The 22,935-nt window shown below is 35.4% G+C and overlaps 1 protein-coding gene across 1 annotated transcript in view; it reads left to right on the top strand.

Moving 5' to 3' along the window:
* Window positions 1-2,193: 2,193 nt before the first annotated feature.
* Window positions 2,194-22,935, top strand: part of LOC148953771 (uncharacterized) — a 29,313-nt gene continuing 8,571 nt past the window's right edge. The window contains exons 1-3 of the mRNA XM_089086809.1: window positions 2,194-2,243; window positions 9,906-10,077; window positions 14,917-15,101. Coding sequence (XP_088942935.1) covers window positions 2,242-2,243; window positions 9,906-10,077; window positions 14,917-15,101 — 359 coding nt within the window. The 5' untranslated portion in view covers window positions 2,194-2,241. The remainder of the gene's footprint in view (window positions 2,244-9,905; window positions 10,078-14,916; window positions 15,102-22,935) is intronic.

Genomic DNA, 22,935 nt, shown 5'->3' with positions numbered 1-22,935 from the left:
CAAAATAAACTCAAAGCAGATTAGAACCTCTCCTTTTTTCCAAAAACAAATGGAACAAAAACAAAACAATTCGAACTTTCACTATGAGTTGTATTCTTTATTTAAAAAAAAAATATTAGGAAAATAATTAATAATTTAAAGGTTCGAATCTACCATGGATCATGTTTGGATGTTTTAGAAAGCTTTTCTCCAAATAAAAAAAAAATTTCCAATTATATTTCCAATTACATTTGTTAAGTCAGGATAAAGATGAAAATTTTTTGGTACTGGGAATTTACTAATAAAATTTTTATTGACAAATCTGGAATTATGAATTGTTATCGCTTTGGTTCATTTCTTTTAAGATTTGTGATTTGACTGAATTAGTACCTTTCAACTCTTCTGGGATGGATCCATATATTTTTATTAAATTAGAAACATTAGAAACAATTTGGATTAGAAAATATTTATCAAAAGATGGCAGATTCCAGAAACTATTTACATTGTGTAATTTAAGTGACAAGCCAAAGCTTAATCATCGCTTGCTTCAGTCAAACCATGCCAGAAAATCCCCCTCACCTCTTCTTAGAAAATTGTTCTCGGAAACTTCCCTCCTGACAGAAAATTTTCCTCGCTGAAAATCTCTCCCTAAAAAAGTCTGAATATTTCTGAATCACCAATACTATGTGTAAACAATTGACAAACTACATAATATACAGGCCTTTCCCAAAGGATGATGGAAGGTCAGGTCATCCATAGATACATGGTTATTTGGCTTTCAAACTATTCCGAACCAAATGGATATCTCAAATTTTTTTGTCCCGTTAATCTTTGACTACTTGTTTGATACGATCACATTTTGGAAAAAAAGGCAAAAAACAAATAAAATCCACATTTTGTAGATAAGAGTTTAAAACCTCTTCAGTAGCGTTCTGTGATATGTTAAATATGACGGTATGATTTCTGATATGATTCCGCGGATTTTTGGAGTGTTTCCTCCTTTTTAGAAAATCAGGCAAATTGTCTCAGGTTTGTAGCTTTTGCTGGGTAACATTCAAGTTAATGAATTTATATATTTGGAATCATCATTGAAAGTAATTATTCTGATGTATTAATTGTTATCTTGTATTAATTGATGTATTATTTGTTACTAAACGTCTCTTGGTGGAATTTTAATATGCTATCTTCGGAATAACCTCTGTTATTGAAAACTAATCCGCGTTCCAACTCATCCTTAGACAGAAACGGTTTTAATAGATTATTAATTAATTCATAACATAAAAATAAATTAAAAATAATGAAATAATAGTAATTAAAACAATTAGACTAAGATAAATAAAATTAATTCAATACTTTAAATGATTAATTAAAAGATGAATTATAATATATTAATAATAAATTATTAATAAATTGATAAATTGAAAATAATTTGTTAATAAATAATTTTTTTAAACTTGGCCTGAAAATTTTGTATGAGCCAGGAGAGGGGGCTTACCAAAATTTTATCCCGGGTACAAGAGAGGCCAGAACCTCTACTATCCTTAGACGAGGCTATTCAACAAATTTTCATACCTATAAGTGTCCAGATGAAGGCTCTCACTATTCAGTAAGAGTGAGGTTCCGATAAATTACTTTTGTTCCTTTGATTTTATCATAAATAACATGGAGAACCTCCCCACAAGAAGGACAACTCAGACACCTATTAAACATGGATATAGCTGCCACGTCAAGACGTTCCTGGGGTGTTCTGAAGAAATATTGTCATAAGTTGATACCCACTAATGGATTTGAAGGACTTTATGACTGTTCACTAGTCAGGTAGTGTTTTAGTGCGTTGTTTTTGCTACAAGTGAATTGGCAAAACGTAATTACATCTTCCATATTGAGTAACCATTGGCTATCCTAAGATAAAAACAGACCACGTGGCTCCGTTTTTGAAAGCAGTTTGTAATGTTCACCTTAAAAACACAGCAACATATCTTCTTCTTGTTCTGCAAGTCCCGAGCGAATTCCGTTAGGACCAGTTTAAATTTGGAAAGGTATGTTAAAAACTTGAACTTGAACTTCAAAAAAGCTGGAATTACAACTAAAAAACAATTAATAATTAAGCGGTTTATTAAACCGACCATAAGGCGGAGTCAGAATAATTCAACGCCACGTGCAAGGTAATTCACCGATACATTTCTGGTATTAATTTTCAGTTTTGCCAGTTGCTTGCTAGTTAACGGCTTGGAAAGACTACACAGAGATTCGTCTTTAAATATGTAAGCATTATACCTTTTTAATCTTCAAAACTTCTAAGTGCGTAACAATTTTTAAGGAGGAAGGGGTAAGGAACGTATTTGGAAGGACCTTGGTTAGTCGTTAGGGAATCATGAACCTTAAAACAGCGCTTATATATGGGCAAAGGCGTATTCAGGATTTTTTTTTTTTGGGGGGGGGGGTAGCACAATAGATTTTTGGAAACACATAAAAATTTGCTTTCATGCATTTTCGTTACATTTTTACGAGTTGAAAAATTTTGGGGGGTAGGAAGGGGCCTCCTACCCTTTAATTTCCCCCTGGATTTTGGCATAACGGAGAGGGAGTCCTACTAGTCTCTGTTCCCCCTTAACCCCATCATTTTAGTAACGGATATGGCCCGTCATTTTACATTTTTTCGCCTACCAAAGATCATTCCCTCCTAAAAATTTCATAAAATCTGTATAAAATAAAAATATTCCTGAAAATGATACATTTATACCGTTTTCTGCGGTTTTATCTCCCACCGGAAAAATTCTTGGCCAGAAATTTACGATGCAATTCATTGCAAATTGCAAGAAAAAAAAAAAAAACTGGTGAACTATTCAAAAAATATAGAAAGTTATAGAACGAATATCGAGATTTTTGTGCAGGGAGGGTGAGAGTGGTTGGCTAAGGCTCCTGCTCTGCATATATACCCATCATTAGCCCCTCGCCCTACTAAAGAAATTGAAATGGTTTTCGCATTCTCCCTCCAAAACGCTTAAAAAAAACCGTTTTATTGTTTCTTCCAGTAGGGTTAAAGCCAACAATTTTCTCGGAAAAGAGGACGCTATCTTAAAACTATTTGTACATCATGATCAGAAAATAATCACTTTGGTATACAGTTTAAAACATTTAAGTCTTTGAACCCCCCTGGGACGCGGGAGAGCGAGCCACAGCCAGGTTCAGATTAAGATCTGAAAAGAATAGAAAATCACAAATGTCTATTCTGACCAAATGAATCCTGTTCCAAGCAAGGTCTGCTATTCCAGAGAAACTGCTTACGGACTGTTTTAGGTACCCGACTGACTGACCGTATTTCTAACAGTTGGCTATACGAAAAGTTTGCTTCCATCCCACTTTCTAGGTCTATAATGAGAAAAGGGCTGAGATGGCTAGCACACGTTCTGTGGATGAAGGATGACAGATTACTAAAGATTTTCCTCTTCGGCCAACCGTCTAGGGCTAAACGAAAAGTTGGTCCACCTCGGTTTGGGTGGGAGGATGTCGCAAGTAAAGGTTTAAGAGAAATGGGAACTTCCTGGGAGAGAGGCTTTGAAAAGATTGGGGTGGAGGAGGAGCGTTTTTAGCAGTTTTGGCCTCAGGTGGCTTGATGCTGAGGTGATTTGTTAAAAGTAGTTGTAGCAGTAGTAAAACCAGTGTTTGATGCATTAAATTCTGACAGAATAAAGAAGAACAGAATCCCACCCAAATCTTATGTCTCAATTGTTTTTTTTGTTTTTTTATTTCCGTCGCCCGCTTTAATTTGACTATTTCTGCATGTACTCCTATAATTTTCCTATGATCTCCAAATAACATTTGTTGGTGTTTTTGATAGGAGGAGAAAGTTTGCTTACTTGGTCCTTAAACTGTTTCTTAGTCCGATCTTTGGGAAATTCTCTTCTATAGAGAAGGTATATACGCTAGACTCCATGCCCATTCAGACAAGGGAATTGCCTTCTTAACATAAGATTATTTTGAATTAACCATATGTAGAAATTGAGGGGAAAAAATAACTACTGCTTGAAAGTTGACAGGTGAACGGTGTAAAATGAGACGGGAGATTTCAAAGCCATTGCACCATTCTTGTTGAAAAAAGGGGGAACAAGCCTGTATTTCTACCGAAACTTTGTAGTGTGGTAGGGGATTAGGGGGTTTTTGCCCACTTTAGCTCTCTAAACCAAAGACTGAAAATCCCTGCAAGATTCAATTTCACACAAAGCACAATAAGCTTATCTTACTGGGGCGCACCAATTCAGTCCTTTCAGTCCAATTCAGTCACCAATTCAGTCCTAATCCTAGTCAGGAGTTTTACTGTTGTTTCACTAAGGGAGAAATTAGGTTATTTTCAGACTGAGCCAGGACTCAGCTTGATTTTGCACCAATTCACAACTTTGATGGTTTTTACCCTGGATTTAGCTCATTTTTACACTACATCTGTTGGCAGGAATTGCTTTTTTTACACTGATTTATGATGTCGCTCACTTTTCACCCGTGTTTTAAAAATCCAGCGTCTTGGACTTGAACTTTAGCTTGGATATTTTGCTCCAAGTTAGGACTTTGCTACTTTTCCCCCGACCCCAGTCTACAGCATGGACATAGCTGGAATTCACTCTGGTTTTGAAATGTATTTTTTTATGATTTTGGATTCAGTAAGGTGTAAAGTGGTAATGTTCGACTGAGAACTTTACCGTGAAGGAGTAAATAAGGAAAGTGGTTTATGGGCCCAACTAGTGCCTTCAATCATACAGATTTTAATTCTTTGCTTTAGTAAGGTGTAGACTATACAACTTTTCTACTGAAGTGGATCTGTAAACAGCGGACCAATTGAGTTATTTTAGCGTGTGCCGTTGGAGACGCATGGCTTATGCGCTACCCTCCAAAGCATATTTTTGAACGCTTAAGTTTTTTTTGTAAAATTTCTGTGTCAAATTTGGAGTCGAGAGTTGATACCATGAGGGTGGGGTTGCAGTATGCTCAAGGGCTGAATGGCAGTGGAACTTTCAATATATGACTAAGTGAGATGTTTATACTTCCAAGTTTATACTGCTTTCCTATCTATACGATACGGTTAAACACATATTTTCAATCGCATTTTGTGGTTTGGTTCTCCCTTCAATACTTAAAACTTGTAAATACTCCTATAGTTGATTAGGATGATTGAACACAATGTGACAACAAATAGTAGGAAATTACAAAGCATAATTAATTAAAGAGGCTGATGATTTGAATTACTAAATTCTTGTCTTTGGACCATTACTAGGCTAGAAGACTAACTCTTTACTTTGTTAATACTTTCTGCAGAAAAGCTACGTCTGAGCTCTTTTGTTCTTTCTTTCTTTCTCTCTTTCTTTTAAGGCATAAACATTGATTGCATAAAAATACAAATAAACCAAAATATGTATAGAATACAAAACAGCGTGTATGGTACAATAAAGAAAAGGATTAATAGAAATAATATAGATAAGTAAAGTAAAATTTATGAATAGTAATTAAAAAATAGTGATTTTTTGCGCTTCTCCATTATAACCGCTGCGCAATTACACATAACTGCATGTAGTTTTATCAAGCCCAAAATGAATCTAAAATCCATTCTATACGTAAAATATATCTAAAATTCGTGTTGCAAATAAAATGAGTTTAATAGACAAAATGACAGAAAATACCACTTTGCTGTGGCACAATCTTTTGTGCCACAGTAGCTTCCAATATTCTAATCTGGGTTTAAAAACTTGTCTTCCTATTCTTCCAAACTTATTTCAACTGTGAAAAACCCTCCTAGGCCCTGGCTATTCTACTTGTTACATCTTTGCTGCATCTATCCTCTTTACTAATAATACTACCCAGGAAAGTGAAGCTATCCGTCTGATCAGTCTTCTCGTTACGCAACATCACCTCGTCACCTTCATTTATTCCTACTCTAAGTGACTTGACCTTCTTACAATACTTTTCAAACAAATTCTTATACCCTAAACTCTCGAAACCTCCAACAAATCATTCATTTTGCTAACATTTTCCCATGCTCGTCCATAGCCTGTGCCGCATTCCTTAGTGGACAAAGTCCATCAAAACGATCAAAATAAATATGAATAAAACACAACCCTGCTTAACTCCTGATTCAATGCTAGACCAGCTAATTACCTAATTTTTTACATTAGCCGTTATATTGCCATGAGCCATGATCATTAGCCATGATCATTCGTTTAGAAAAAAAAGCAAAATTTTACTTTTTTGTAGATAGGGTTCTGAAATTTTTAAAAGGGGATTCTCTAGTTTGCTGAACTTGATGGTATAGTTTCCATCGAGATAAATAACTCTTTTAAGGGTATTTTATTTTGAAAATAGGGAGAATTTTCCTCTGTTTGTAATTTTTGCTGGGCTGCTATAAACTTAATGAATTTTATATTTGCAGAATTGACATAAATGATGAATTCCTTTTATGAATATATTGTCATCAGATTTCATTATTTTTGAATTTTGGTTATTATTAACACGAATCGCTCCCTGCTTACAGTTTGTTACCATGAACTGTTTGATAATTCCCGACTTTCTCGTTGGTTTACATCTACACCCGACTTAACTAATTAATTTTTAAAGTGTATTGAAGGATATAAGAAATTTATAAAAAAAATTCAACATAGCCGCAGATCATTTTTTTTTGGTTTTAACATCCTTCAAATATTTCCCCTTCTGATAATTAAATTTTGTGTACGTGCCTAGTACATATAGGTTAAATATTTTTGGGGGTAGGCCAGAGGATTTTTTCTAAGGAGCTCGGGGCTAAAAGGGTACAAACTGAATTTTCTTCCTCAATTTTCACTTTTTTGAATAGGTCTTTTAGACTAGGCTATGGTTCAGATTTTACACTAATTATGGGCTAAAGGAATCGGGCTTGGAATGTTTAGAAAATAAGGCTATGAAGCCTTAACAGTAATATAAGTTAGTACGTCTAGAAGTTGGAATTAGTCTTAACGAACTAACTGAAACTCCGACTCATTAAATAAAATTAAAATTAAATTAATTAATTAATATAAAGAGTTAAGTACTGCAACAAGCTAATTTAAAAAGTAAGAGTCCGACTTGGGTGCCTCAAATTGAGGATGTACTATGGGCGCCCATAGAAATGGGCGCCCATATGGGGGGGGAGGGGGGCAGGGGGGCTCTTGCCCCCCCATAGGCTGAATGATTCTGCCTTTTTTTATATTTTTGTTCTGAGATTTCTATTATATAGCATTAAAAGTAGAAATTAGACAAAGTTTGCTCCCCCTGGAATTCAGATTATGGGTGCCCATGACTATAGACGTCAGGGCTCCAAAATCTTAAAATTGTTGGAGTCTAGGTTCACTCCCAAAAAGACCAAGAATGAGAGCTGGAGTTGGTATTAACCCAATAGTGCCCATTGTTCCCAATCGGGAACAGTTTGACTTTGGAATTTTTAGTTCATTGTTTTGTTGCCGAGACGCTCAAGAGTGTAACTTAGTTAAGAACAGTGATAAGATTAAATTTCGGCATTCAGAATTATCCAGGGTAAGTATATTTTCTTGATTTTAGTAAGACTGGAAATTTTAATAAATTTGACGATGCTAATTCTAAGCTATGGCTTAGCTATAGTTTCAACTAATTCCGTTGAAACTAGGGTCCTTCGTAAGGCCAGTTCATTACAGAGTAAGATTATGGAACGCTATTTGTCAGTCTGCTATGTAAAACTTATATCTCAGGGTTTTTTATGAAAATGTTCCCAATTGGGAACAGTGGACAGAATCGAGTACTGATTGATATGAGCTTAAAACATCATTTTTCTTTACTGATGAGATCCAAACCATTTCGAAACATCGAAGAAGCTGTTGCCGCATTAGAAGAGATGTATGGTGACGACGAGGATCCTGCTGACATGATTATAAACATTCCTGGCGTGGCTGAAATGAGTGACGAAGAGGAGGGAAATAAGGCTGCAGAAGTTGATGTATCCCAAAGTTCCCTTGTGATGTTGCCAGAACGACAGATATTCATGCGGCGCTTGCTGTTCCTGAGACCGATAGTTATGATCTGCCCATCATTAGTCCGACTCCTAAGAGAAAAGCTTGGACTACTCCTAAGAGCTAAGCTAATCAAGCCCCACAGTGGAAAAAAACTTATACATTGCCGACCTCTTGTTGCAACATGAGAGTGCCCTCGATAAATTGGCTCACTTGATAAATATGTCTGAGTATGAGATCTTCTGCCATTTCTTCGATGACGATATTCGTGATTTGATTGTCAAAGAGCATACCAGATATGCGTCACAGAAAGGTGACTTAGGCTTCACTTTCAGCTTTGACGACTGAAAACTTTCTTGGCGATTATACGGCAGTCTGGGTATCATAATATTCTAAGTGAACGTTTATATTGGTCCAAGTCAGATGACTTGGGTGTCCCCATTGTATCCAAATTCATGAGTAGAAACATTTCTACTCATGTCTTAGTTTCATTAAGACAAAGCAGTACTTGCACTTCGTCAACAATGAAAATCTTGACCGTGACGACAAACTAGCATAAGTCCGACCACTCTTATAGGTTGTAAATTCAAAGTTGAAACAGTTTGAGACCTTCTGCAGTAAACTCCCCATTGACGAGCCAATGGTACCGTTTAACGGGCGTTATTGCTGCAAAATGTTAATCAAGGGTAAGCCAAATCGTTTTTTCTACAAGGCCTGGGTATTGGTTTGCTCTCATGACTACCCTTTCAACATCGATCTCGATCAAGAGTTATAACAAATTTCTATCAACCGTTGAAGACCCATCAAAGCATGAAGTTTATTTTGACAACTTTTTTACAGCTTTTTTACAACTGCTTATTCAGCTTCATTGCCTTGGTTTTAGGGCAACTGGAACATTCCATGAAAATCACTTGAGAGGTTGCTCAATGGAAGACCCTGGAAAAGAATGGGCGTGGGCTCTTGGATTTCAGATCGTCAGGAACTATTTTAGCTGTCAAATGGAATGATAGCAAATTTGTATTCATCGCAACCAACTTTGATACCATGAACCCAAGTTTCAAGCCAAACGGTACTCAAGCACTGCTCGTAAAGATATATTTATACCCCAGCCAGCCATTGTCAAGAACTATAACCAAATTATGGGTGGTGTTGACCTCCTAGACAACGCCCTTTTTTGCTATAGACCCATTGTGAGAACCAAAAAATGATATTGGATGATTGGTCAGAATCTTCTGTGCATCCGGCGTAGCAGTTTGAAAATTCTACTGCCACATCCATGAAAATGATAACGGAGGAAAGTTGTCACAGCTAACATATGTGAGAAAAGTTGTGGAAGGTCTTTTTAGCAACGATACTATTGGTCCGGCCAACAGAGGGAGAGGACGTCCTGAAGTGATACGTATTTTTAAAAAGAAGGCTACTGTCCACATCATTGAGCCTGCTCCAAAGCATGGCTGATGCACAGTTTCAAGGAAGAAAACACGTCTGCAGTGTCGAAACTGTGGGGTGGAACTCCACCTTAAAACTTGTTTTAAATCATTTACTGTATAGAACTCGAATTCTTTTTGTTTTCTTATACTTTTTGCTACTTTTTCTTACGTTATTGTCGAAGTTGATAAATAAAGGTAAATTCGAATCTGTCCATTGTTACCAAATGGGAACACACCGTAGCATCAACGGTGAGGGTTCTGGTTTTTTGTTTGCACCAAAAACTTCTAAATTGGACACCAATAACTTCTCTTGAAAATATTCAGTATGGATTTCCAAATGGATCTTGGCATGTGTATTAATGTGTTAATAATTTACTGACTACCTAACCCTTAATTATGCAATCTTTGGTGAAGCACTACCTTCAGACCTCCATCCCCTTGTATGTTAAAGACTAAAGTATAATAGGAGGCATTACCAATGCTGAAAAAAACTTCACAAGCTGATTTTTCTTCTTAGGAACACCAAGTTTCTTCTTGCTGCTGTGCTGTTCGTATCAGTATCCTTTTCATCAGTTCTTAGTGAAGAAACGCGCAGATCCAAGTTACAAATAAGAAGTTCAAGACCAATGAAGAAATTCAAGCCAACTCCATTAAGCACCGATGTGAGTCAAGTTGATGAACGTGAAGAGGTAAGCTAGTAATTTTCTATATTACATGGTACACAACAGCTGAATCAAATCAGACAATGAGGAAGCTGACAAAAAAGGGAACTTTGACTTTCATGTAATATGAATTAATACCTGCTAACACTTTGACAGTGCTATGTTACTCAGAGGAGCTAGAAAAACTCAAAACAAGTTTAAGTTTAAACTTATTAAAATTTAGAAGTCAATAAACAGTTCATTTGTTGTTACTAAGATTCAAGACTTTTGTTTAAGAGAAAAACTTGACAAACAGAAAAATTCAAACCGTGCCAGTCGGGAGCTGCACTCATAACGAAGACTCAATTATAAAAAAAAAAAAAAAAAAACTCAAAAATGATAATCGATAAAAACTCAAAAACGACAAAACTAAAAAATGATAGAAATAAGGATGATAAAAATAACAAAAATGGAATGATAATAGGAAAGAATAAAAAAATAAGAAAATAAATAAATAATAAAAAAGTATTAATAAAAAATAATAACAATAATAAATAATAGTAAAAAAGAAAATAAATAAATAGATAAAAGAATAAGCAGATGAATAATAATAACAAATAAATTAAGTAATATAATTTAAGGAAAATAATTTAAACGAAATGGTTTTATTTAATAATTAATTTTCATTTATAATAAAAATTAATTTATATTTATAACTAATTTGTTCAATAAATAAAAATTAATATACAGAATTTTAAAACATAATTTTACTTAAAAATAAATAAAACAAAGAATGACGAAAAAATGATAAAAATTATAAAAATAAAAATGATAAAATAATGATAAATATAAAAACGACAATAATGGAAAATTACAAAAACTCAAAATTTTAAAAATAAGGAAAAATAAAAATGCAAGCACAAAACATGGTAACTTTGGGAAGGAAAAGAACAAGGCAAAAAAAGAAAACTACCAGGATTAGGCAAATTCACAACATTAAATTTAAATAAAATGAAACAGTGACTCCGTCCACTGTCATCAATGATAAATTATATGTCCTGTTGTTTATTTATTTTTTAAGAGAACGGCAATTTAGTTATGGAACTATTTTAACTATTAACTATTTTAACTATTTTAAGTCTATTTGCTGTGAAGAGGATTTGAAATCACCTTGAAACTTTTCCTCTTTCACAATTGACTGTGCCTTGTTCATACATTCCAAAATGAGCCGAAGAAGGAGCAAACGGGTGACAAAGGGTGGTAGTCGCTGGAGACTGAAAATCATATTGTCAAAGTGATATTTGCAAGTCTTTAAGTTGACTAAAGTTTAATATATTAAGAAATAGGAAAATATTCTCCGGTCCAGCTTTAATTTTTTTCCCCTTTGTTCTTAAACTCTCCTTTAACGATATTTAATATGATCAAAATTATGTTAGTATGCAGATATTGACCTGTTTTAAAACATTGTAAAACGCACCCACGCTACACTTTTGGAAAAAGATATTATTTTATCATCTTAAAGCAAAATCACTAAATAATAACAAGTAAAGCTATTGTTTTCGTCAAGGATGTAATAGCTTTATGAATATGATGGGTGAAGCAACATTATATCGATTTTTTTTCTTAGGGATTCAGGTCAAGTTTCCTGTTTTATTAATTTGCTATACCTTTCTCCATGGGCACCCATAAGCTGAATTTTAGGGGGGGGGGGATAACTTGGTGTAATCGGCACTTCCAATGTTGGATATCGACCCCAGCGCCTTACCGGCGTATGAATCAAACACCGACGACGAGAGGCCCGTTCGACTAACGCCGAAGTGTCGTAACGTCGCCGGCGCACTGCCACCGGCCAAGGTGCTGGCGTTCCGCTGACTTTGAGTTAATTTGAGCCAGTTCTTAATGTACCAACTGCAATATTGGAGTTTTTCTTTTCTCGTGTGGTTAAAAATTTCGATTTCCCTTCTTAGACATCTGTTTTAAAAGTATGCTGTTTTAAAAGTTAAACAAACAAGTGCGCACACAAATAGTTTGCAGGGATTCCTTGTGCTTCCAGGGTGAGTTTTTATTTAGCATTAGTACTTCTTGCACACCCATTGAATAGACAATTGTCTTTCAAACAAACACCACATTTAATTCCAGGTAGGGACTTGAGATTTTAAGGACCTCTATATTTCAAGACACCTTGGTATAGCAAAGAATCAATATTTCTTGAGTTCTTGCCATAGGCAGGTGTTTTTAAATACTGAGGTTTTGATTCCGTTACATAGCAGCGTTACTTGAAACGGAAGAATCTGAAAATTCTCAAGTTCCTAACAGTTAAATTATGAATTTATTCTGAGGACAAATAATGTGTTTCCTTGTTTGTCATAAAACCACTGCAGGTATAATAACTAGGAGCAGAATAGGGGGTGTCTAGTAACAGGATGGGGACATATTTGAGGGATTGAAAGAAATGAAGGGGAAGGAAACTACAGATGCAGGTCTCCCTAATCACCATCTCAATAGCTATACCCATTATTCCACCTGGAAAACAAATTTTCCTCTACTAAATCTGTCTAAATTTTCTTAATAAGTATTCCATTAGTTTGAATATTTCACTCATATACAATTGTAACTATTTTAAAGACGACAGTTAATAGTAGACTGTTAATAAAAGATAGTTAACAGACAGTTAACACAGACAGTTGGTACTAGAAATGTAATTGTAATTGCAAGTTTTTAACTTGACTGCAATCTTTGAAAATAGGCTACTGCCCAATCTTGGACAGAATGAACTTAAAATTGAAATATCTCAATCAAGGACAGATTCAATCACTGACATGGGTTGTGAAAAAGAGTAATCATATTTAAATAGGCTTGACTATAAGATTGTAGTCAGCGAATCCCAACTATTTGCATCAGGTTCAAGATTAAGAATCTGCTGTCCTTGTTTAGGAAGATACATTTTAGTTAAAAAAATTTTCCAAGATCACACGTGGTCCAAGTACTGGAGGTTTTTTCCTAAATCTTATTTTATGCAGTAGATATGATCTGGCTGTTCCAGCGACTTTCACACATTACCTCTCCCACCATTCATAGTCGTTACAGTGGCCTTTGCAGTAGGTTCTACCTTCTTCCTAATGGTCCTCATAGATGACTTTTACAAAGCAACCAACTCCAACCCAAATCAAAACTAAGCTCACATTCGTTTTCACCATCTTACCCAAGAGAGCTGTCTGAGTTGTCATCTACAGATGCTGTCTGAACCTTTTCAGTTTCATTTTCACCCTCAGTGATGTCTTCCCACCAAATTTCTTCACAGCCCGCCTCTTTGTTTGTCTTGCTTTTGTTGGTTCATTTTTTTTTCACTTCTTCTTTGCCTTCCTTGTAGTAAAGGCAGTTTTAATTTTGGCTCTCACTGATGTGAGCACTGTTCTGCCTTCCTTCCTTCCTTGAATCATTTTGTTTTCTTGTCGGTGCGGCGATGTGGCTTTACTTGTTCAGGTATGACTATCCTATTTCACAGTGGCAGAAAAAATCACAGGGCTTACTGAAAGCACTGGGTGAGAGGATGGCAGTGCAGCTAGGGGCGATGCTGGACTTAGAACCTCTGATCAGCTTGGCAATTTGCCACCAGCTTCATGAGCTAAATAACATTTGGTTGGTCTGTACTTAAAAGCAAAGATCTTCATTATCCAACCAATCTGGATTGGTTCCAATCCAGATTGGTTTGGTTTTCCAATCTTCATTCCAGATTGGAATGAAGATTAGAAACCAAACTTCATTATCAAACCAATCTGGAAAGGTAAAGATTTTCCTACCAACCCAGCTGTGATGTAAATGGTAACAGTTCTTCTTGATGGTGACGGTTGCTTGATAAAAAAAAATAATACTACTTGTTTTGATGATTAATGCTTTTAGAAATACATAGCTTTTAGATATTTCAACTATTATGCCAGGGTTCTGAAATGACACGGCCATTTGATTTCTACCAGATTTCTACCTCTCTTGATGAATAACAAAGAAGACCAGCATCCAGCCAGGAGCTCGCAAAGTTTTAATTCATGAATAGGCCTAAATCTGATGTAAATTAAAGGTGGAATTTGGGATAGACTGATAAAAACTAAAATATTTGCGGTCAACAATGATCACGCCAGCGGCGTGCTGCTGCTACTATTTTTTGCCCCTGCTACAGCCAATTTTCTCTTATCGGTGCGGTGCCAGGGTCTAGTTGTGTAATAGAAATCTCAAAACAAAATTTGAAAATATAAGGCAGTATCATTCAACCAGGGAAGGGGGGGGGGGTACTGGCGCCACCGTCTACCCCTGCCAGTCCCCTCCATTATGGATGTCCATGCATTTTGCATTAAATATTATGAATAGATATAGAGAATAAATGACATCCTAGAAAGCACCAAGGATTTTTTTCTAATCATTTCTATAACAAAATAATCATATAAATTTGCTACCATAAACAATTTTATAATATTATCTTCTAAAACTATATATGACTTAAAGATACCTTTAAGGAACCTTCAAATTCTAAAACAATTTTACTGTCTATTGCTAATTCATTTCTGGTGAATTCCAGAGTCATCCTAAATATGAGGGGGATTCCATCCCGTCCCCTTCAATCCCCCCTTGTTTAAGCTACAGTTCATTTTTTTTTTAATAATTTGGTTTTAAAGCTTGTTCCCCAATTTTGACGTACAATGAATGAATTTCAGACATTCAACGAAGTCAATAAGAAGCCGTCTGTCATTAGTAGTACTAACTCACTTTGTATGTTCTATCCAGAGTTATCCTATATATGAGTGGTGTTTCCTTTAGGCCGAAGTTTACCTTTTTCTTATAATACTTCGGTTTTGAAGCTAGCTCCCTTGTTTTGAATACTACGAATAATTTCAGACATACAACGAAGTCACTAAAAAGCCATCATTTAGATCCAAAAGTGTTAAAGAGTTCTTACAGAAGCGAAAAAGACAAAGGATGGAATCCACCACAGAATTCAACCCACAAGCTGAAGACTTGAATAGGGTTTTAGCAAAAGCGGCAATCATTATTGATGTAAACCCAGTAGTAGAAACTCCAAGGTATTAATTATTCTTTTATTCAACTTTTTAGGAACCATCTTTAAATATTGAAGATGGAAAAGAACTAAATTAATGTCGATAAAGAATTTTAAGGCTCCTTCTAAATTTCAAGACAATAAATGTGTTTTTGCAGATGTTATAAAAGTTTGTTTAAGTGTTTCTACCAAACTTTTGGGGGAAATTATTATCAGGGCTAGATTTGATGGAAACAATGTAAAACTCACTAGCAAATCAGAAGTGTCAAGTATGCCAAAGTCTTAAGTGGCTCCAATGATTTTGGGTCTTCCATGTGACATCGGGACTTTCATGTGACTAATTAAAAAACTTTTTCCACAAAATAAGTTTTTCAAACGAAAGTAAGGAAGTCCATTAAACCAAAAATGATCAAAAATAAAATCCAATAATCTACCAAGCGTGAAACTACCACAAATCAGCATCGATAAATAAATGAAACCCAAAAGGAACAGAAATTAAAATAAATAACCGAGTCAAACTCTAAACGAGCTATATTAAACTAATAATGCACATTCATTTTTTTTTCATTTAAGTGCAAAATATGTTCTGGCCTTGGGAAGGCATAGGGGTTTTAGCACTACTCATGTGAATTTCTGCTCGTTTCGGGTTTCATTTATTTATCGATGTTGATTTGTGGCAGTTTCACGCTTGGTAGATTATCTGATTTTACTTTTCTTTGAAAAACTTATTTTGTGGAAAATGTTTTTTTTAATTAATTTCTGTGCCTTCTATATTATCATAGTCTTTTCAGGGACAAAGAAAATAATACTCTAAATCTTTTCGTTCTTTTAAGACTTTATAGTTAGGCCTGCTATTTGTATGCGGGAGAAAATTTTTCAGCAATTTTTAACAACATACACCCTTTGAAAAATCTGGACACATATAGTAGTGTTTTATTTAGTTTCATACCTCCTCTAGTTGACCTGAAATGGAAAACTTGATACCATTCGCAAAAACATCTGTTTACTTTCTTTGATAGCTTGGATACACTTACGCTATTTTGATTTGGTTAAATTTTAAGAGCAATAGTAGCCCCGAAAGTTTGAACATAATACCCTCAGTCGTTCTTGGGATACTGCTGAGATGCCCTATTGGGAATTAGCATTAACACAGTGCATTTTGATTTAATCTTAAGGCAACATTTAGTTTTAAAACATAATGGGCAAATGAAGGGTGGGCGTGGGAGAGGGATGAGTTTACCTCCAATCACTTTCAAATATCAAAAAGGGCATCGGCCCTTTCTATTTTCAATCGAGATAGCCCTTTTCGAAGTTCCTACGGCAACTCCTTCGATACAAAGTGCCGTGGTCTAAACAAAAAGAAAAAAAAATTGATACATTCTACCCACATCGATCTTTATAAAATTAAATAAAAAAACAGGTTTTTTTTAACTGAAAGTAAGGAGCGAAACTAAAACTTAAAACGAACAGAAATTATTCCATATATGAAAGGGGCTGTCCCCTCCTCAACGCCTCGCTCTTTACGCTAAAGTTTTTCATTATTTAAAAAAAAAGAGTTGCGAGAAAATCAAACTTTAACGTAAAGAGCGAGGCGTTGAGGAGGGGACAGCCCTTTTCATATACGGAAAAATTTCTGTTCGTTTAAGTTTTAATGTCGCTCCTTACTTTCAGTTAAAAAAAATTGTTTTTTTTTATTTAATTTTTGAACGTTTTTGAATAAATGCAGGTTTGATCTTGGCTCACAGTATATGAATAATTAAAACAAAATGTGCATATTAATTTTCTTTTATTTGGTCAAATGGCTTTCTTGAAAGTTGTTTTATTTTATCTACGAACGTTTTATTAGTAATAAATATACGTCACTTACGAATTAACTTACGTAATGAACTTCTATATTTATAAATTTTTAATACTGGTATTATGGGGTTCGCCCCCTAGTCAATAACTCGCTCTTTACGCGAAAGTTCGAATTTTGTTCCAATTCATTGAAAATGACCGCTTAATCACAAATGCCGTTAATTAGAATAAATAGCTCTTGGAAGTACTAAAAAATCTTTGGCTTAAAGAGCGAGGTATTGACTAGGGGGTGAACCCAATCATATATGTAATATTTTCTGTTCGTCTAAAGTTTTGATGTTGCTGCTGTTGCAGTTGAAAAACTTGTTTTTCTTATATTTAATTTCTGATCTCTTTTTTAAGTAATGCTGGGAAGTCCGGCGCCCCCTTCATAGCAATGTCCCTTCCCCCATGAAAACTTCCTTCATGGAAAGATCCTCCCACATAACCCCCCACCCACCCCCACTACCAGGAAAAATCTCCCCTGAAAACGTCCGTATACTTCCCAATAACCAATACTATATAATATTTTCATTATAATGATATTTTCTATTAGAATATTTTCGAACATGCTGAACAAAATGGCTATCTCAAAATTTTGATCAGGTGACTTGGGGAGAAAATGAGCGTGGTAGGGGGCCTAGTTGCCCTCCATTTTTTGGTCGCCTAAAAAGCACACTAGAACTTTTAATTTCCATTCCAATGAGCCCTCCCACGATATTCTAGGACCACTGGGTCGATACGGTCAACCCTGGAAAAAAAATAAACACGCACCCGTGATCTTTCTTCTGGCAAAAAATGCAAAATTCCACATTTTATAGATAGAAGCTTGAAACCTCTACAGTAGGGTAGTAGAGATGCCATAATATCTCCCAGACGAACCACGTGGATTATGGTTTTTGTCAGTGAGAATTGGAAAAACAGGAATTTTGTCACATTTATGCATGGGTTTATGGATTTTCTCAGTGAGAATGAAAAAACAGGAAGTTTGTCACATTTATGTCTGTTTTCACGGATGGTTATGTGTGTGCTCATGATAAGCTAACCTAATCTAACCTGACTTAAACGTGGAGAAACCTAACTTCTAACCTAACCTGACATAGCCTAACCTATGGTTTTGGTATTTCTATGCAATATTGTGTAATTTTGTGGTTATGCTGGTTTAGATTAGATTTCAACTTTAGGGGGGGAGGGGGGGGGATTTCATGACTGTAGGGTGAGGTGAGGGGCAGTCCAACTCCTAAAGACTTTTCTTTCTAGTCTTTCATATCGATGTTAAAAACCATCGTTTTCACGCTCCCCCCCTCCTGTGAATTGGTCAATATCCACATTAATTTCAGATCAAATGAGTCTTTTTCAAAGTTTTTGGGATGAGTCCTTCTATACGAAGTTCCCTGGCTATGATGAAAAAACCAAAAAACAACATATTGTAATCACATAGTTCTTTACTTAGGTAACACTAGTGCATCAGCGAGCAGGTTTTCCAGCTAAAATATTTATATATGATGAGGATACGTGCCTAGACATTTTGTGTTTGGGGGGGGGGATTTTAAAATCCTCTAGAAAATTTGAGTTTTGGGGGTAGGGGTGTGGTGATTTCAGGAGCGACGGTTGGGACGGAAGGGGGGGGGGAACTCCTAAGGACTTTTCTTTCTAGTCTTGCAAATCGTTGTTAAAACCGTAGTTTTCATATTACTCCTGTGAATTGGGCATTATCCACTTTAATTTCAATCAAATGAGCCTGTTTTAAAGATGCTACAATAACACCTTCTTTATGAAGTGTCCGGCTATGTAGAAAGACCTAAACAACATGTTGTGTCCCACATCATTCTTCACTTAGACAACGCTAGCGCTTCGACACAAGATTGATTGCGATTCCCTTTTTTCTTATTTTTATGTGTTTCTGGTCTTTTCTGGTTTTAATCTGTATTGGACATGCCACGTTTGTCGTAATTAAACCAAATGATGTAGGAAGTAAAGGTTTTGAATCTGTTCCCTGTGAACGACAGATAGAGAGGTAATTATTGTTCTAATAGCGTGACCTAGTACGATTTTCGCGAATAGTTAACCGTTAAGCGAGTATATTTCGGGGTTTTGAGGTTTTTGAAAACAGTATAGTCTGAAATATAGAAGAATATATGCAAATAATGGATAGTTCTTCAAATGTAAGCTCTCCAATGCTTAATGTAAGTTCATATAATATGACCTTTCGGTGTGTTTTCCAATCAAAAATATGTAAAATACAATGAACTAATTTCCATTGATTATAAAGGCCGGGCTTGAAAGGAATTGTCGGTGAAAAACTCAAAAACTAGCCCTTAATATGGACTTTCAGTGTTTTTTCCAACAAAAATATGCAAAATAAGAAGAAATATAGCTCTTGATATGGCTTTTTCAGTGTTTTTTCCAATGGAAATATGCAAAATACAATAAAAATACGTTTCCTTGGTTCTAATTTATATCCTTCAATTAGGGAGGTCAAGGCTTGGCGAAAAAAAAAGGATTTTCAGTTAGAAACTCACAAATATAGCTCTTAATATGTCTTTTCAGTGTTTTTCCGACAAAAATAGGAAAAATTCGATGAAAATAACTCCCCAAGATTCTAATTCATATCATTCAATTTGGGAGGTTAAGGCTTGGCAAAAAATAGGAATTTTCAGAGAAAAACTCACAAATATAGCTCTTAATATGGCTTTTCGGTGTGTTTTCCAAAGGAAAATATACAAAATACAATGAAAATATGTCCCCCCCCAGAAATTTGAGTTGGGGGGGGGGAGGGAGATTATAAATTGCTATTATATTCGCTTTTTTATGTGCACTTTTTGTCTCTAAAATGTGAATTCAGCCCTTCTGGGTCTGAGGCAGCTAATACAGACACACAGAATTTGCTTTTTCTTCCAATTGCAAATATTTAAAATGAATTAGTTTAATAGTTTTACATCAATGGTTAGCTGTATGAGAAAGTTTTTGTGACGACATTCTTTAAGCGTTTAGGGTTAACTTACCTTTTTTGGGATGAGCAGTTAGGGTTCTCTTACATGCTGAACCTGAAAGGGTAATTTCAGAGAAATTCTTTGAGCGTTTAGGGTTAACTTACCTTTTTTTGGGGATGAGCATTTAGGGTTCTCTTACATACTGAACCTGAAAGTTTGTTCCCTGACATGTTGAATCTGAAAGTATAATTTTCATGGCGATGGACTATTCTAAAGAATAAAAACGGTTGAGGTTTAAGATATTTATTACTTAAACATAACTGTGCATAAATATCGTAATTTTTTTTGTCTAATTGTGTGTGTGTGTAAGTTTTTGTGTGCATGTAAGTTTTTGTGTGCATGTAAGTTTTCTTGTGCATTTGTAAGTTTTTTTGTGTGTGTGTGTGTGTAAGTTTTGGGATGTGGGTGTAAGTTTGTGTGTGTGTGTGTGTAAGTTTTAGTGTGTGTGTGTGTTTTTGTGTGTGTTTGTGTGTGTGTGTTAGTTTGTGTGCGTGTGTGTTAGTTTTTGTGTGTGTGTGTGTGTAATTTTTTGTGTGTGTGTAAGGTTTTGTGTGTATGTAAGTTTTTGTGTGCATGTAAGTTTTTGCGTGTGGGTGTAATTTTTTGTGTGCATGTAAGTTTTCGTGTGCATGTGTAAGTTTTTGTGTGTGTGTATGTGTGTTTGTTGTATTTTGTGTTTGTTTTATTTTTCGAGTGTGTGTGTGTGTTTTCGTGTGTGTGTGTAAGTGTTTCAAGTGTGTGTGTGAGTGTTTGTGTGTGTGTGTGTGTGTGTAAGTTTGTGTGCGTGTGTGTAGTTTTTGTGTGTGTGTGTGTGTGTGTGTGTGTGTGTGTGTGTAAGTTTTTGTGTGCATGTATGTGTGTGTGTGTATGTAAGTGTTTGCGTGTGGGTGTAAGTTGTGTGTGTGTGTGTAAGTTTTTGTGTGTGTAGGCTTTTGTGTGTGGGTGTAAGTGTTTTGTGTGTGTGTGTGTGTAAGTGTGTGTGTGTGTGTGTGTGTGTGTAAGTTTTTGTGTGTGTGTGTGTTTGTGGCGTGTGTGTGTAAGTTTTCGTGTGTGTGTGTAAGTTTTCGCGTGTGTGTGTGAGTGTTTGTGTGTGTGTGTGTGTGTTAAGTTTTTGTGTGTGTGTGTGTGTGTTTGTTTCTGTGTGTGTGTGTGTGTAAGTTTTTGTGTTTGTGTGAGTTTTTGTGTGCGTGTAAGTTTTTGTGTGCATGTAAGTTTTTGCGTGTGGGTGTAAGTTGTGTGTGTGTGTGTAAGTTTTTGTGTGTATAAGCTTTTGTGTGTGGTTATAAGTTTTTGTGTTTGTGTTTGTGTGTTTGTGTGTGTGTGTTTGTGTTTGTGTGAGTTTGTGTTTGTGTGTCTATTTTTGTGTTTTTGTGTGTGTGTGTGTGTGTTTTTGTGACGAAATTCTTTAAGCGTTTAGGGTTAACTTACCTTTTTTGGGATGAGCATTTAGGGTTCTCTTACATGCTGAACCTTTAAAGTGTAATTTCAGAGAAATTCTTTGAGCGTTTAGGGTTAACTTACCTTTTTTTTGGGATGAGCATTTAGGGTTCTCTTACATGCCGAACCTGAAAGTTTGTTCCCTGACATGTTGATTCTGAAAGTATAATTTTCTTGGCGATGGACTATTTTAAAGAATAAAAACGGTTGGGGCTTAAGATATTTATTGCTTAAACATAACTGTGCATAAATATCGTAATTTTTTTGTGTAAATGTGTGTGTGTGTAAGTTTTTGTGTGCATGTGTAAGTTTTGTTGTGCGTGTAAGTTTTTGTTTGATTGTCTTTGTTTTTGTGTGTGTGTGTGTGTAATTTTTTTTTTATGTGTTAGTTTTTGCGTGTGTGTGTAAGTTTTCGTGTGTGTGTGTGTGAGTTTTTGTGTGTGTGTGTAAGTTTTTGTGTGTTTGTGTTAGTTTTTTTGTGTGTGTGTAAGTTTGTTTGTGTGTGTGTGTTAGTTTTTGTGTGTGTGTAAGTTGTTGTGTGAATGTAATTTTTTGTGTGAATTTAAGTTTTTGAGTGAGTGTGTAAGTTTTTGTGTGAATGTAAGTTTTAGTGTGCATGTGTAAGTTTTTTTTTGTGTGTGTGTGTGTGTTAGTTTTTGTGTGTGTGTAAGTTTTGGCGTGTGTGTGTAAGTTTTCGTGTGTGTGTGTAAGTTTTCGCGTGTGCGTGTTAGTTTTTGTGTGTGTGTGTGTTGTTTTGTGCGTGTGTGTAAGTTTTCGTGTGTGTGTGTGTAAGTTTTTGTGTGTGTGTAAGTTTTTGTGTGCGTGTAAGATTTTGTGTGTGTGTGTTTTTGTGTAAGTTTTTTTGTGTGTGTGAGTTTTGTGTGTGTGTTTGTTTGTGTGTGTGTGTGTGTGTAAGTTTTTGAGTGTGTGTAAGTTTTGGCTTGTGTGTGCAAGTTTTTGTGTGTGTGTGTAAGTTTTCGTGTGTGTGTGTATGTGTTTGTGTGTGGGTGTAAGTGTTTTTGCGTGTGTTTAAGTTTTTGTGTGTGTAAGTGTTTGTGTGAATTTAATTTTTTGTGTGAATGTAAGATTTTGAATGTGGGTGTAAGTTTTTTTGTGTGTGTGTGTGTATGTTTTTTTTTGTGTTTTAGTTTTTTGTGTGTGTGTGTTTGTGTGTGTGTGTGTAAGTTTTTGTGTATGTGTAAGTATTTGTGTGAGTGTGTGTGTTAGTTTTTGTTTGTTTAAGTTGTGTCGTGTGTTTGTTAGTTTTGGCGTGTGTGTGTAAGTTTTGTGTGTGTGTGTAAGTTTTTGTGCGTGTGTGTATGTGTGAATTTTTTTTTGTGTTCATGTCATTTCAAGATCCGCAAAAAAGTAAAAAAAAAAAAAAACAATGTTAAAAAATTCAAGAAAGTATTTACGAAATGGGTAGGGGACTCTTTGAGGTTGGAAAATGGGTTTAGGGATGACATTATGAAAGGAACTTGTTCAGAAAAGATATAAAAAAGCCATAAAAAAGTATTAAAAAAATAGAGCGGGGACTCTTTGGGGGGGCCGGGGAAGGGCGTGGGGGACCCGGGGGCCCTGGAGCACCGATTC

This window comes from Artemia sp. Qi Xiang Cuo, chromosome 3 (genome assembly GCF_049724085.1).
Source record: "Artemia sp. Qi Xiang Cuo chromosome 3, ASM4972408v1, whole genome shotgun sequence".
Classification (NCBI taxonomy): Eukaryota; Metazoa; Arthropoda; class Branchiopoda; order Anostraca; family Artemiidae; genus Artemia; species Artemia sp. Qi Xiang Cuo.
Note: the sequence above shows the minus strand (reverse complement) of the source record. Positions and strands in the feature narration are given on the sequence as shown.